The sequence below is a fragment of the Remersonia thermophila genome, chromosome 3 (genome assembly GCF_042764415.1).
Source record: "Remersonia thermophila strain ATCC 22073 chromosome 3, whole genome shotgun sequence".
Taxonomy (NCBI): domain Eukaryota; kingdom Fungi; phylum Ascomycota; class Sordariomycetes; order Sordariales; family Chaetomiaceae; genus Remersonia; species Remersonia thermophila.
The window spans coordinates 568,057-582,401 of NC_092219.1; the positions used below are offsets into that span (position 1 = coordinate 568,057).

At 61.6% G+C, this 14,345-nt stretch overlaps 3 protein-coding genes across 3 annotated transcripts; all 3 read left to right on the forward strand.

The window, feature by feature from the left end:
- Positions 1-1,963: 1,963 nt before the first annotated feature.
- On the forward strand, positions 1,964-4,180 carry VTJ83DRAFT_2971 (uncharacterized protein; the record flags this gene model as incomplete). Its single annotated transcript, XM_071009300.1, has 2 exons — positions 1,964-2,285; positions 2,580-4,180. 2 exons carry the CDS (start codon positions 1,964-1,966, stop codon positions 4,178-4,180), a joined length of 1,923 nt encoding a protein of 640 aa, XP_070866852.1.
- Positions 4,181-5,666: 1,486 nt separating this feature from the next.
- On the forward strand, positions 5,667-6,839 carry VTJ83DRAFT_2972 (uncharacterized protein; the record flags this gene model as incomplete). Its single annotated transcript, XM_071009301.1, has 5 exons — positions 5,667-5,850; positions 5,943-6,080; positions 6,211-6,292; positions 6,361-6,551; positions 6,637-6,839. The coding sequence occupies 5 exons, from the start codon at positions 5,667-5,669 to the stop codon at positions 6,837-6,839; spliced, it is 798 nt and encodes a 265-aa protein (XP_070866853.1).
- A 4,710-nt stretch (positions 6,840-11,549) lies between these two features.
- On the forward strand, positions 11,550-13,446 carry VTJ83DRAFT_2973 (uncharacterized protein; the record flags this gene model as incomplete). Its single annotated transcript, XM_071009302.1, has 7 exons — positions 11,550-11,665; positions 11,737-11,824; positions 11,913-12,000; positions 12,079-12,450; positions 12,547-12,985; positions 13,087-13,256; positions 13,421-13,446. 7 exons carry the CDS (start codon positions 11,550-11,552, stop codon positions 13,444-13,446), a joined length of 1,299 nt encoding a protein of 432 aa, XP_070866854.1.
- Between the last annotated feature and the right edge of the window lie 899 nt (positions 13,447-14,345).

Genomic DNA, 14,345 nt, shown 5'->3' on the forward strand with positions numbered 1-14,345 from the left:
CGACCAAGCCCTCGACGATCACGACCAACCTCCGTGAACCCTCTCTGCGGGATGCAAGCTGGTGATGAGCGGTGGTGAGTGGGCATCCAAGGGCGGGGCAGACGGTGCTGGCACCAATTCATTGCATGCAACCGATGGGAGCTTTTCCATTTTGGGGTGGCACCACGGCGGGCGATTGCGGGTCGGCCCCGACCCCGGAATGCTTTCCGGCGCGGGCAGACCCACCGCTGCCGGTGGTTTGGGGGAGGGGTTTGGGGTGCTGAGGGCCTTTCACGCAGCACGCTGCAGTAACTAGTGAACGCCGCCAGGCAGTGCCTAGCCTAGGTAGACGCGCGCCTACCTCTAGGTACCTAGGAACTTACTGGGGGACCTGACCTTACACAGGAGTACGCAGTATATTCCGCATCGTCATGGGATAAACGACGGGCCATCCCGGTCTCGTTTTCTTTTCCTCATTTTGTTTTTTTTTTTTTTTCGCCTTTCTTTCTTTTTTTTCTTTTTCGTTTTCTTTTCTGTTCAGCCCAGCGGTGATTCGAGGATGGTTAGGTGGCTTGGTGACGGTCATGCGTGGACGGGACGGCAGCTCAGGGGCTTTGTTACGTGATACATTCATACCGCGTGTGGACCGCGTAACATTTCTACTAGTTAGGTATTATACACGTCCTGATTGCGACATGGCGTCTTTCCACCCACTGGGAGCCAGGAGCCTTTTCTCCTTCTGCATCTCATGCCGAGTCTTATACTCACGCTACAGCGGCCTTTGCGAGCATCGCGCTCGAAGCGGGCTCGTCTGGGCTGTGCTGTCCAGCTCACACCGTGTGCTGTCGTTTTACGTTTCAGACCATCGTTAAGCTCGTCGCACCAAGACCTGAGGGGGGGGGGGGGGGGGGCTCGCTCCTGTCCGGCCGCAACAACCACAACATCACCAACAGCAAGAGGTTCATCCCATCCACCGTACCAAGACACGCTCTCAAGGTTGCACCCAAAATTCCCATCGTAGCGTCCTGGATGTCCAAGACCCTCTTGGACGGGGATTCCTGAGCATGGCATCCCAGAGACTTCGCTCGTGGCTGGGAGGTGAGAACCCGACGCTAAGGTCCGTCCGTCTGCTTCCCCGCATCTCAGCGTTGCATCCCTCGTCTGCCTCAGATTCGTCGCAGCCAAGACCCGACGTCCCCCCCTGGATCCGAGATCCTCGTGTATCGAACCGGGGTCCCGTGCGGGTTCCGGCTCGGATGGCACGCTTCCCTGGGCTCGCCGGCCAATCGAGGCTCTGTTCCACCACGCCTCCGGGGGCATCAAACGGCTGGTCCCCCCCCTGGGTGATGCCCGTGCTGCACGCCAAAATGCCATGCCGCCGTCGACGCTTTTCGTCGCGACCGCGGCGGTCCCAAGACCCCGGCGCATCGCCATGGCTTCACCAAGCAGGGCTTCACCAAGCAGGGCTTCACCAAGCAGGGCCGCGCGCGCCGGCTGCGGAGCACCTAGGCCCGTCGTCCTGGCTCACGTGTGGGCGTCCCGGAGAGATGTTCCCCCTCAGGTCAAGCCCATGCCTCCCCCGGATTCTCGCCAAGCGACCCTTCTCCTGCTCCTCTGCCGACCGTGAACCCCTTCTCTCCTTCTCCTCCTTCTCCTCCTCCTCCATCTCCCGTGTCTCCATCTCAACCGGTCTTGCCTTCATCATGACTCTCTGGTACTGAGTTTAGCCGGCCGCGCGTGTTTCCTTTTTCTCGTTCTCCTTCGACAGGAGGCGTTTCTCTTCTCCTTATCCCTTGACGGAAATCTTGATGATTTCTGCATTCTCCTAGACGGCCCTAGCGGCCTTCCTCTCATCTTCGCTTCGTGAACCCCCTTTCATTGTAGTTTATATTCTCCTTGTTTTTTTTTTTCGTTGTTGTTGCCTTATTTCTTCGTCCGGCACGACTGGCTTCGAGAGATCGGATCGAGAGAAGAACTGGTGGATATGGCCTCCAATGGGCTCCCGTCAGGAGCTTTCCTGACCACCATCAATGGCCGGCGATGTACGGCCGTCCCGAAAGTGGCCAACGTGGTGAACACGACGAGCACGAGCACGACCGCCACCAGCACGACGAGCACGGTCAGCATCAGCGAGACGAGCACCACGGCGACAGCAACACCACCACCACCACCACCGCCGCCGCCGCCGCCGCCGCCGCCGCCGCCCACGAGCACATCGGTGGCGACCACGACCGACCCCAGGACCAACTTGTTCGCAGCACCACCGATCGCAGATTTCAACCGCGGTGATGGGCAGAACCTCTCGGGTACGACAGAACCCCCCTTGGTAACCACGGCTGGCGCGATCCCCGATCCTCTGAGGGCAGGAGGGGAGCTGACCAGCACCTCCACGCCTCTGGCCAGCCCTTCGGAGCCGGCAGGGGATTCCTCTCCCGCCGGTGATTCTTCACCGGCCACCTCGCAACCGCCTCCTCCTCTTCCTCCTCTTCTTCCTCCTCCTCCTCCCCCTGTTGCGCTTCCTATCACCACCGCACCCGCGCCCCAGTTCTCCACGCTGTCCGGTGCATCCTCGAGCAGTCAGGCTGATAGCAGCGTCGCAGCGCCCGCTGCAAGCCCGCCGGCGATCTCGTCCGGCGCGAATCCGGGTACCACGCGCATCCCCAACCTGCCGATCGTCTCGGCCTCCACCCCTCTCTTCACCACGGTCGACCCTTTGTCGACCTTCCAGACCGTCACGGACTCGCCCCCGCCGACGCAGACCGAAGCCGCGGCCCCCAAGGGCACGACCTCCTCGGCCGACCCTCTGGCCGCGGTCCCCGTCGACAACAGCGCCGTCCGGTCCACCGTGGCCATCGCCGGCGGCGTCATCGGCGGCGTCGTCGCCCTCAGCATCATCGCCTTCTTGGTCTGGTGGTGGAGACGCCGCCTGCGCCGAAAGCGGCAGACCACCCTCCTGACGCCCCTCGACGGGGTCCCGCCCTACGACCGCGACGAAAAGCTCAGCTACGTCATCACCCGCGACAGCATCGGCCCGACGCCCGTCGCCGAGAAGGTCCGCGCCGCCTTGGGCCTGAAGATCAAGCGCCTCCGGGGCCACCTCCGCAACCGCACCGAACCCTCCGTGAACCTGAACAGCCCGGCGGCCTCCTCGTCCTCCGCGCGCAGCCGCTCCAGCTCCGTCGCCGCCGGCAACGACCGGGGCCTCAAGGCCTGGTGGGCCGGCCTCTCCAAGCGCCGCGACGGCGCCCCTGCTTCCCAGCCCTCCACGGTCTCGGACGAGCGCAAGGCCGCCATCGCCGCCCAGCCCGACTTTCTTACCCTCTTGAACATGGACAACAACCAGCTCGACAGCGAAGCCCAGCGCCGCCGCGCCAGCGCCGCCCGCCTCAACGGCTCCGCCGGTTCCGCCAACGACCTGCTGCGCAGCATGAACCTCTCCCTCTCCGGCGGCGGAGACAACCCCTTCAGCGACGCCAACGCCGTCCCTCACCTCTCCGCCCAGCCCGCGCCGCTGGCCGTCAACCCGGGCAACCCGGCCAACCCCTTCACCGACGCCCACGCCGTCCGCGACGCCGTCGGGCCCCCGCCCGCGTACGACCCGTCCATCCGCCGGTCGCGGAGCAACTCTGTCAGCGGCGGCGCCCGCGAGCCGAGCGGCATCTACACGTACCGCAACACCCTGCGCTCCAGCATCGGCTCGCTGCGCTCCATCACGACGGCCGCCACCACCAAGCGCAACACCAAGTTCCGCTCGGACCCCTTCGACCTGGAGCGGCCCGAGCTGCTCGGGGTCGGGGCCCTCGGCGGCGTGAAAAACGTCATCCGGCCGCCGACGCTGGCGACGCTCGCGAGCCGGAACAGCAGCACGGCGGCCACGACGGGGTCGGTCGCGGGAGCCGACGACGACGACGTGCGGGCTTCCCGGCAGAGCCAACCGGGCCAGGCGGGCCCGCTGCCGACGCCGGCGCAGATGCAAAACCAGGCCGCCCGAGCCGGAGGAGGGCAGGGAGGGCCGGCCAGGACCGAGTCCTTCTCGTCGCGCTACTCCCAGTACTCGAGCTCCCGGTACTCGTCGGGGCCGAGCCACCGGGAGAGCCTGGGCGATATGTGGAGCGATCCGGGCCCGGACGTGGGGCCGGCCGCGACGAGGAGGGCGAGCGGGGATAGCTTCGGGAGCTTGGGCGTGGGGAGAGCCATGTAGCCCGCGGTGGGGTTTTCCCTGTCGTCTGCGGGAAGGAGAGGGGGGGTAATGATGGGGAGAAGGGCGAGCGGGTGTGGCTGAACCCCGTTCCTGTCCGGCGCGGCTTGTCTGTCTGTCTGTCTTGCTCGCTGTCGTTGGACTGGTTTCTCTTTTGGGTCTTTTGAAGCGGGTCGGGACGGACGGCGTTGGAGGGCGGCTGCCTTTCTTTATTGGTTGTTGTTGTTGTTGTCGTTTTACTCCCCTTCTGGCCTTGTCGTTTGTTGCTTGTTATTCTCGTTCTTGGTCGGGTCGCGGTGGGCTGTCGCTGTCGTGGCCTCGCCTGGCTCGGGCGGGTCCGGCAGCAGCCCTTGGACCGGAGCGCTTCTGCTACAGGTGAGCCGAACCCTGCTTTCGTCGACAACGATGGGAAGAACAAGCCGCTCACTGTTGGTGGTGGACAGAAGCGTCTTGTATCCTCTCTCCACCGGACGCGAAAGAGGGGCGGCGTAGCGGATGGTTACAGGGGTTTCTCTTGCTCTCCTTCTCCCCCCGAGACAATGCTTGATGGAGTCATGGATGGAATGTGGAACGAAGGGAATGAGGCATGCGGAGAGGATGATGGATACCCCCAACGCTCGTTTGACATTTTTTGGTAGTGCTTTACTACATGTACGAAAGCAGGAGGGACGGTTGTTTCTTGAACAAGGCCAAGCCCGCGTCGAGGATCCCCCTGGACAGGGCGTTTTTGCTTGTATCGTCTTGTGGGTGTTGCAACATTTGTCCTGTGGAATCTACTGTGTATAGTACAGCGTCCTCTCTCCATGTTACCATGACCGTCATCCTGGCTGGGCTCTTCTCCCTCGGCCTCGGCCAGGGATCTTCCTGCCAAGACGCTCCCGCACATACGGCCGGCCGACGTCGTTGAAGATTCACGTGATGCGCCGCCAGGGCCACCCCCCTCCGTGGGCCCAGCGTTATCGCATCCCCTTATCGTCGCTTTTCTGCCGCTTCGTTCCCAGCACGTCACAAAGGCCGCGCGCCGGCTCGTCCCTGAGCGGCCGGCTCCTTCGCCTGCGACCTTGTTTTTTTTGCTGACGGGCCCCTGAACTCTGCCGAAGCCGTCCCGTTCCGGTGGGGTTTGAAAAGCGCCGCCCCGGAAACGCAACGCGACCATCGTCCCGACGCCGCCGCGCGCCATGCAGCAGCGGACTTGACGGATTCTCTACCACCCCCCCCCTTGGCCAGCTCCTTTTCGTCCCGCCGCGTCCCCCGCCGCGTCCGCCCCGCGTCCTCCGATCCTCCGACCCCACATTCAAATCGCCGGGCTGCCCGCCGCGCACCCATCCTCCTCCTCCTCCGAGGGCCAGGACGTGTCACCCACCCTCCTGCGCTCTCGCGTCCGCCTCGCACAGCATCCTGGCTTGGAACAAGGGAGCCTCGACCCTTCCCCCTTGACAAAACCGGACCCCGGCCCCCCCCCGCGAGACCCGAGCAGCGAGAGAAGGCCATGTCTTCGCCTTCGGCGTCATCCGGCCCGCGGGCCATCCTCCAGCAAACCACCGCCTACATCGACCAGCTCCCCATCTTCACGCGCTGCGCGGCCGTCGCGATGGTGCTCTGCGAGGTGATCAGCCTGCTGCCCGGGTGGGACATCAAGGCGTGGGGCCGGTTGGAGGTGGACAACTTCTCGCGTGAGTCGCCCCGCCGCGGGGCGGTCCGCTGCCCGCGGCCAAAGGGCGGGCCTGCGGCGTCGATCGCGATCGCTAACAACGCCGGGAGCCAGTGCGCCGGACAAACACCTACCCGTTCCTGCACATGGACGTGTTCCACCTCATCGTCAACCTCATCGGCGTCACCCCGCTGCTGGAGAAGTTTGAGCGGTCCTACGGCACCATCCCGACGGTCGGCCTGTTCATCGGCCGTGAGTTTTCCCTTTTGCCTTTTTTTTTTGCCTCGCGAAGCCGAAGCGCCTCTGCCTCTGCCGAAAAAAAAAAAAAAAAAAAAAAAAAAAAAAAAAAACACACATGCTCACTCACCTTCCGCGATGCTAGCCTTGTCGACCCTGCCCGCGGTCCTCTACGTCGGCCTCGAGAGGTACATTCTCCATCTGAACACGTGGATCGTGGGAGCGAGGTGAGCCGACCCCGTGCCGGGCGCGTTTGGTGGATATGGACAGGGGCACGTGCTGACCCGCGCCGCAGCGTCTGGGGCTTCCTCATCTTTGGCATCGAGGCCCTCCAGAGGAACCGATCCACCCCGCACCTGGTCGTTTACGGGCAGCGGACCATCCCCACGTGGGCGACGCCCCTCGCCATGGTCGTCGTCGTGGCCTTTTTGATGCCGGGGTCCAGCGCCCTGGGCCACCTTTGCGGTGTCGTCGTGGGCTATGTCTGTGCGTGCTCCTCCCCGTCCTTTCTTCTTCCTCTTCTTCTTCTTCCTCTGCCCCCCTTACGAAACAAGCCTCCTGACGCGTACAGTTGGCATGGGCTACCTCAACCGCCTCGTCCCGCCGGACAAGGTGTGCCGCTGGATCGAGACGAAGCTGCAGCTGAAGGCGCGCGTCCCGTACTACGTGAGCATCGACCAGAAGACGTTTGGGCGCGGCGGCGTGCTGCCCGGCACCAACACGGCCGTTCCCCTGTCCAACCTCGGCGCCGCGCCGCCCGCGTCTCCTGCCTAGGCGGCCCAGGACCGCGGGCGAGGCCGCCAATGACGAAACGTTGGGGCCTAGGCGGAGGGCATGTGGATAGAAGAGCAATCAATAGACGGGGAATGGAATGGCACGCGGTTTCACCGGGGATCATGTCGTTCGCGTGGTGTTGGCGAAGGCTTGCAAAGACGCGCAACGAGAATGTCGGTGGCATACACGGAGGGCTGGTTCAAACTCGGGATCCATGAATGACCGCAGGTTCGAAACGATTATTTTTCAGGTAGACAACGGATAAAGGGCTTGGAAAACACCAACAAAACAAAGGGGAAAAAAAAGAAACAACATTGCGGAACGCTCAGCTCGCGCCGATGAAGAAGCCTTGAAGGCTCCAGGCACCGAGGATGCGATCTTGGAGTTGCGCTTCATTTCCATGACAAGGCTGTCATCATCGCCGTTATCGTCGGGATTTGTGGTGGGTAGCCGGCTGGAGACAGGAAAGAGCTTCGAGTCGGGCGGGGGAGGAACATGCTGGCGAGCTTCTTGCAAGTCTGGACCTACGCAGTACACTACACAGCAGTAACACCTACCTACCTTATGCATGCGAGGGTTGAAACCGTGGGCCTGATGAACTGTGAAACCCAAGGATGCGATTGGGGCAAGGGGGAAACCACCTCGCGTGTCGGATGTCCCTCCTGTTGAGGATCCTTCTTGACGCTCCGAGATAGTTGGGCGGTGTGGCCCAGAATATATACATACCTCGTGGCCAGCCTCGGCCTCTGCGGGACGAGCCCCGGCCCCCCCCCCCCCCGGTGAGCGACATCTGCCAGCTTTCACCCGTCCGCTCATGTCAGCCGCCGCAGAGCCTCGCGGTGGCCGTTGGCGTCATGGATCGGCAATCGTGGTATAAAAGGCCAAGCAATATCTGGAGTTTCACACTGTGAGCAGCCGGCGGAGAAGCGGACCCACTCGCCGGTGTCGGCCTGCGTACCTTGTGTTCGGCGGCCCCACGTTGGCCTGCTCCACCCCGTCCCGTTCCGCTGGCCGCCGTGGCCCCGCTTCGGAGCCGAGATAGACGGAGCATGACGCGATGCTTGGTTGGATTTGTGCGGTCCAAGATGCTACGTAGCCGTTGGTGGGGCCTTCTGGACAGGCCATCGCGTCACCCTTCGTCTCTTTTAAACCGCCCGCCCTTTCTCGTCCTCCCTTCGTTGCCGCAGACGGCTGGCGCCAAACTGTTTGGAGAGAAGCTCGTCCTGGACCTGACCCCATCCTGCGACCTGCACAAAGTACACAACGTCGTCCTGGGAGCCGGTGGCGCGCAACGAGTTGCCACCCTCTCGCTTGGCCTCTCTCTGAGGCTTGGTCTGGATCTCGATGCTCAAAACCAGCCGGCTGGTCCATGGCTTAGTCGCCCCTCTGCCGCATGAGGCTGCGACCATTGGGCGAGGGCCCGAACTGAGCGTGCACTACACCGGGAGGAGAGAAGTCTTCCTTCTTGCCCATCGCCTTCATGAAATGGCGGACGAACGGGTCGGTGATAACGCATGGGGCTCGCCAGGGGCGGCGGTCGTCTGTCGTACATATCACCGTGTACTCAATGACCAACTCGGAGGAGCCGCGCGTTGTGGAAGAACACCGGATGCCCCGTCAGACCCGACGGCTTTCTCGAGACGTTGGCCGGCCAGAGGGTTTTGCTGGCGTTCTCCGGTTTGATTTCAGGGACGCGCCGAACGCCCTGAAGGCCCCGGGTGCCGTCGTCGAGAGGGATCGAGCCGAGGTGCAGGCCAACGAGGTCGACCGGCAGGGCGCTCGGGAGCTCAAGGGACGCCCGCCACAGCTGCAAGTCTGCGTGGTTCGGCCAGTGCAGGTATGCGAGACAACGCCGTACGTATCATGGCCCGAAACGGATGTGTTTTCTATCTTTTCACGAGACTGGCTTTGTCGTCTTGGTTTCACGTGTGTCGCCAACCCTGGCTGTTGGCAAGAGGGAGAGCGGAACCTTCTCGTCGTGGCCTCCATCTCTTCATCGGTTGGGTCGGGCGGTACACCCATCCTTTTACGTCCTGGCCTGGCCTTGGGGCATTCTTGGCTGTGCCCGACATGTCGTTAAGTCCTGGTCTTGTTTGTTGTTGTTGTTGTTATTGTTGTCGTAGTTGTTGTCAAAGTCAAACATTGGCAGGCACATCGAAGGATCAGAGAATGGGGAAAACCACGAGATGGGAATCGCTTTGGAGGCGCGAGCCAAGGTGATTTTGGAGCTGATGCGTTTTGAAGGTATAGGTACCTAAGGTAGCTTTGGGAGTTGGCTGTAAAACAAGGGAAAAAAGTACCAGACTTTTCCCTGCTGGCTCGAGGCGAGCCTCCCGGATTTCAAGCATGCAAATTTCCATACCACTGGTAGCTGCCTAGTGTGCTCGAGGGCATCTGCAAAATGGGAAGGGGCAGAGGTGCCGTTTCTGGCAGAACCATGCATCGTTGGAAGGTGCAAGGAAAAACGTCAACCCCGACTTTTCAACCACGCGCAGAAGGATTGTTCTTTGTTCAACATTTCGGCGTGGACACTTCAGAGCAACAATCGTTCCCCAACTGCCTACATCTTGAATCCTCTGAAGCCTCCTGCTGCATCCCACCATGTCCGCAACCCAGCCGGAAGATATCTTTGCCCGGTACGAAAGCTTCCGTGGTACGGACCACTGCGATACATGTACGCCACCGGGCTGCTCCCAAAGGAGAATACAATCCCGCCCCTCCAATACCGGCCCAGGGCCATGGCTGTGTCGCTAGGAGGTTGTGCTGAATATCGACTACGACTGGCTTCGGAGGTTACGCTGCTCAATGAGTCCATTTCGTAGCTGCTCATCACACCAGCGGAGCTGAGGCCAGGTTGGTTGATGACATTGGGTCGGTGAACAACTCCCGATTGACACCAGGTCAAAGTTGCCTTTGTCGTCCGCCACTTTGCCAAACCCACGCAGCCAACACTCAACGCAAGCCCTTCGGTTGTGTTTCTCCCATTCAGAGAAACGTCTCCATTCGACTCGGTCTGTCGGCGTAAACCCTCCAGGATCGCCCTGAGCCATCGCTCTGCTGCGTACAGCCCGTGTACTATACAGTAGTGTACGCGGCAACGAAGTATTATTAACGTCAACCACTAGCGCAGCAGCCGACACAGGGCACAGACTGCGTACCGCAGTAGGTCCATGGCGGCGGCAGGCCCACAGCTGGCCGCCGCTCATGTCCGGGCCTAACCCGGCTTGGAAGTCGCGGCGCTAGGGTTGGGGATCCACCTGTGGACTCGGGACCTGCGCATGCAACGCCTCTGCATCAACAAACAGGAACACGCGCGCAAAACCAAAACCACCTGGAAAAATCGAATCGGCAGAAAACGCCGGCAACAGTTCCCCATTGTTCTCGTCCGAATGAGGGCCTTGGTGACCATGTGAATTTGGCGGCCCCAACATTAACGACAAAAAAATACGTTCAGGTCGTGTCGAAATGCCATGCTGGACGACCCCCCCCCTCCTCCCTTCGGCCTCTCAGCGTCTCGGCGTGCCAACCTCCTTTCCGCTAAGATCTGCACCGTGCAGGGTGCCGAGATGGGAGAAGGGGGTCCATTGGGATGGCGTGCGATCTCAGCCATTCGCCAGGTCCGACCCCAGGGCTCAGCTGCCACAGGGCCTGCCACGTCCCGCTACGACTGCTGAACACGGCCAGCTGAGCTGGCGCCGGCTCGTTGGGGGGGGGGGGGGGGGCAAATCAGATCGGGACATGGGGGTGGCCCAGCGAGTGGGAGGGCTCCCGAGGGTCATCGATGCCGAACGGACGCCTCCACCCTCCAAAGCCACGGCGGCGGGGCAGCACCAGCGGCTGGAAAGTGTGGCATGTGTGACGGGGGGTGTCGTTGGCAGCGTTCATCCCTTTCGCCCTCTCCCCTCTTCATTCAGCTCGGATGCTGCCAGATCGCGAACCGTTGCATCGGGTTCTCTGGTGTATATCGGCGGAGAGCAGTCACCGAGGCTCCCCTATTTTTTTCGCGTTTTTACCAGTTGCCAACCGCCCATCGAGCCATTTCTTGGCCAAGACAAAGAGGCTTTCCTGGTCCTCGGCCTGACGTCAGGTTCACGACGACAGCGCAACGTCAAATCCATCGCCGGCGGGGGTTCCCTACATACTTACGCACGACCCGGAGCACGCCGACGCCGATACGCAGTAACGTTGAGACATCTTTTTGTCGGACATCTCGGCAACGCCCAAGACGAACGAGTGCTTGTTCACTTGACCGCTCACCGGGTTCAGCGCCCGTGTTTTTTTTTCCTGCCGTCTGGTGTCTTTATCCGTTATCCACAGAGCTTTGGTGTCCCTGACCACCCGGGTCCCGTGCTGGACGTGTTTCAAACAACTATTTTCGGGACCATTCCGATTCCCACCCTAGATCCTGCTGTCGCTTTGTCATACTCCACTTCTTCAGCGCCACCAGCGCCGGAGCTGCGTAACCGACGCGACTTGAAGCACGTATAAACACCGGCCCGACCCGAGGAATACCGGCACAGCGCTTATCCGCCTGTTTCAACCACGTCCCGCCTCTCAGCGCCGCCTCCACGGACCCCCAACCTGCCCGCTCCTCCCAGGCCAACCTTGGCCGCCGCCGCCGCCGCCGCCGCACCCGGCTTCTCCAACGCCCTGCCCCCTCCGTTAGAAAACCCACTTTCCGTCCGAGCTGCCGACCCGCCCAACCCGGAGATGGCTGCGTACCCAGGCAGGGGCTACAACGGCGCGGGCTACAACGGGGGATACGCCCCCCCGCCGCAACCGCAGTATGCCGGGCAGCCGCCGTACCCCGGCCAGGGCTATCACCCGTGCGTGCCTCCGTCCCGGGACCCGATCTCGAGGAGAGGAGAAGCGTCGAGACTGACAGCGCCTGCTCCAGACCGCAGAACTACGCCTACGGCCCGGCCCCGCCATCTCCGGCCCCTTCGTACGGCTACACCTCGCCAGGCCCCTATCCCTATCAACAGGTTCGTCCGTCCGGCGCCCCCCTCCTCCCCCCGTTTGCGCAACCGTTGGAGAACGCCTTGCAGCTGACTTGCTCCGTGCGCTTCCCAGCCGCCGCTGCAGCACCCGCCGCCGCCAGGCTCGGCGCCATCCTACCACCCTCCTCCGCTCCCGCCCCCGAGTCAGTTCCCAAGTCCTCGTAAGCTCACGCTTCCCGCGGACCCCCCCCCCCCCCCCTCCAGCTTTGGCGGTCCAGGATGCTCACCGTAGGCTGCAGAGAACCCCAACATGAACCGGGCCCAATACGTCCATCACCTGCCGCCGCGGCCGCCCCAAAACCCGCAGCACTACGGCCACGGCCAGTTCGCCTTCCAGTACTCGCAATGCACGGGGCGCAAGAAGGCCCTGCTGATCGGCATCAACTACTTCAACCAGCGCGGCCAGCTGCGCGGCTGCATCAATGACGTGCGCAACATGGCGGCCTTCCTCGTCCAGTACGCCGGCTACAAGATGGAGGACATGGTCCAGCTGACCGACGACGCCAACAACCGCGAGCTCAACATACCCACCAAGGAGAACATCTTGAGGGCGATGGAGTGGCTGGTCAAGGACGCCCGTCCGAACGACTCGCTGTTTTTCCACTACTCGGGTGAGCCAACCCAACAACGTTGTTTTTACAAACTATTACGAAGCGTGGTTTTGCTGACACTATTTTTTTTTTTTTTTTTACGTTCTCCCTTTCCAGGTCACGGCGGTCAGACCAAGGACCTCGACGGCGACGAGGACGACGGCTACGACGAGGTCATTTACCCCGTCGACTTCCGCCAGAACGGGCACATCACGGACGACGAGATGCATCGCATCATGGTGCGGCCCCTGCCGGCCGGCGTGCGCCTTACCGCCGTCTTCGACTCGTGCCACTCGGGCACCGCCCTCGACCTGCCGTACATGTACTCGACCCAGGGCATCCTCAAGGAGCCCAACTTCGCCAAGGAGGCCGGCCAGAGCCTGCTGAGCGCCATTTCGGCCTACAGCCGCGGCGACCTGGGCGGCGTCGCGAGCACCGTCGTAGGCTTCTTCAAGAAGGCCAGCAACGGCGAGGACGCGTACGCCCGGAGCTTGGCCATCAAGGCTTCGCCGGCCGACGTGGTCATGTTTTCCGGGAGCAAGGATGACCAGACCTCGTACGTTTTTTTTTTTTTTTTTTTTTTTTTTTTTTTTTTTTTTTGGTTCATTCTGCTCTGACGCGAAAATCACCGCTAACCTCATCTTCTCCTTTCACCAGCGCCGACACCACCATCGCCTCTCAGGCCACGGGCGCCATGTCCTGGGCCTTCATCTCGGCCCTCAAGAAAAACCCGCAGCAGAGCTACGTTCAGCTCCTCAACAGCATCCGCGACGAACTGCAGACAAAGTACGCCCAGAAGCCCCAGCTGTCGTGCAGCCACCCACTCGGTAAGTCTTCTCTCGTCCCCGTCCCGCCTTGCCGGGCCCAGTCTGGTGATTCCCCGCGCAGAGGAGGAGCGGCGGTTGTTTTGGCGAACTCTTCTGTGTGTAGGGGGGACGTTCCTCTGTGCGGTGGTGGACATGCGTGGCTGACGTGACGGTGGCTTTTCTAGATACGAACGTTTTGTTTGTGCTGTGATGAGGACATGTTGAGTGTTTTGAGAAGCGTTTGCGGCGATCGGGTCAAACCCCTGGGGGAGTTTTTGGAGTTTTCTTTTTTTTCTTTTCTTTTTTTTTTTTCCGTGTTTCTTTTCGGTGCTTTGCTGCTCGACCAGGCCCGATCCAGCCAAACCCAACCCAGCCCAGCTCAGCCTAATCAAGAAAGCCCGCTGCCGACCTCGTATGTCAGGTCGACCCATGCCAGACCGGGTGTCGTTCACGTTTCTTTTTGTTCCAATACCTCGCGCGAGCGAACTGGAGTTTGGCGGGAATAAAAAAACAAAGCAAGGAGATGCATGCTCATCGCGGGGCCGAAGGTGGAAGCGGGGTGGTGGCATGAGCAGATGGTCCTGGCCTAACGCTTTCTACTCGGACGCTTCGCTGGATCGTACGTTGACATGGTGGAGGAGAGAAAGGGGGGAGGAGGAGGAGACGAGGGAAGGGAGAATGTTTACGATTCACGAGATCAAAGGAGGGTATGTGGGGGCTGAGAATGGCACAGGACACGCACAATGGAAGCCGGGCTGGCTTGCTTGCCTTGAGATGTCGACGGCGGAGGTGGGCGCGCGGGGGGCGTGAATGAAATCATGAAACGAGCGTTTGCTTTCCTCGGTTTTGTTGCGGGTTTTCTTCGAAAGTTCTTGGCCTAGGATTGCTCGACATGGTAGACGGGAAGAATACCCACAGCCATGGCAACGGATCATCGTTCATCATTGGCAACCACTCCGTGGCGCTGTCTACCCAAGGGAAAGGCGTAATTATCTGGCCTGCTCCGACACCAAGAGCCCCCACGGCCTGTAAGCTCAGCAACCGGGGCCTCGGTGAGCACTCGGCCCAAGGAGAAACCATGGAGCTGCCACAGCCAGCCACAGCTCCCAT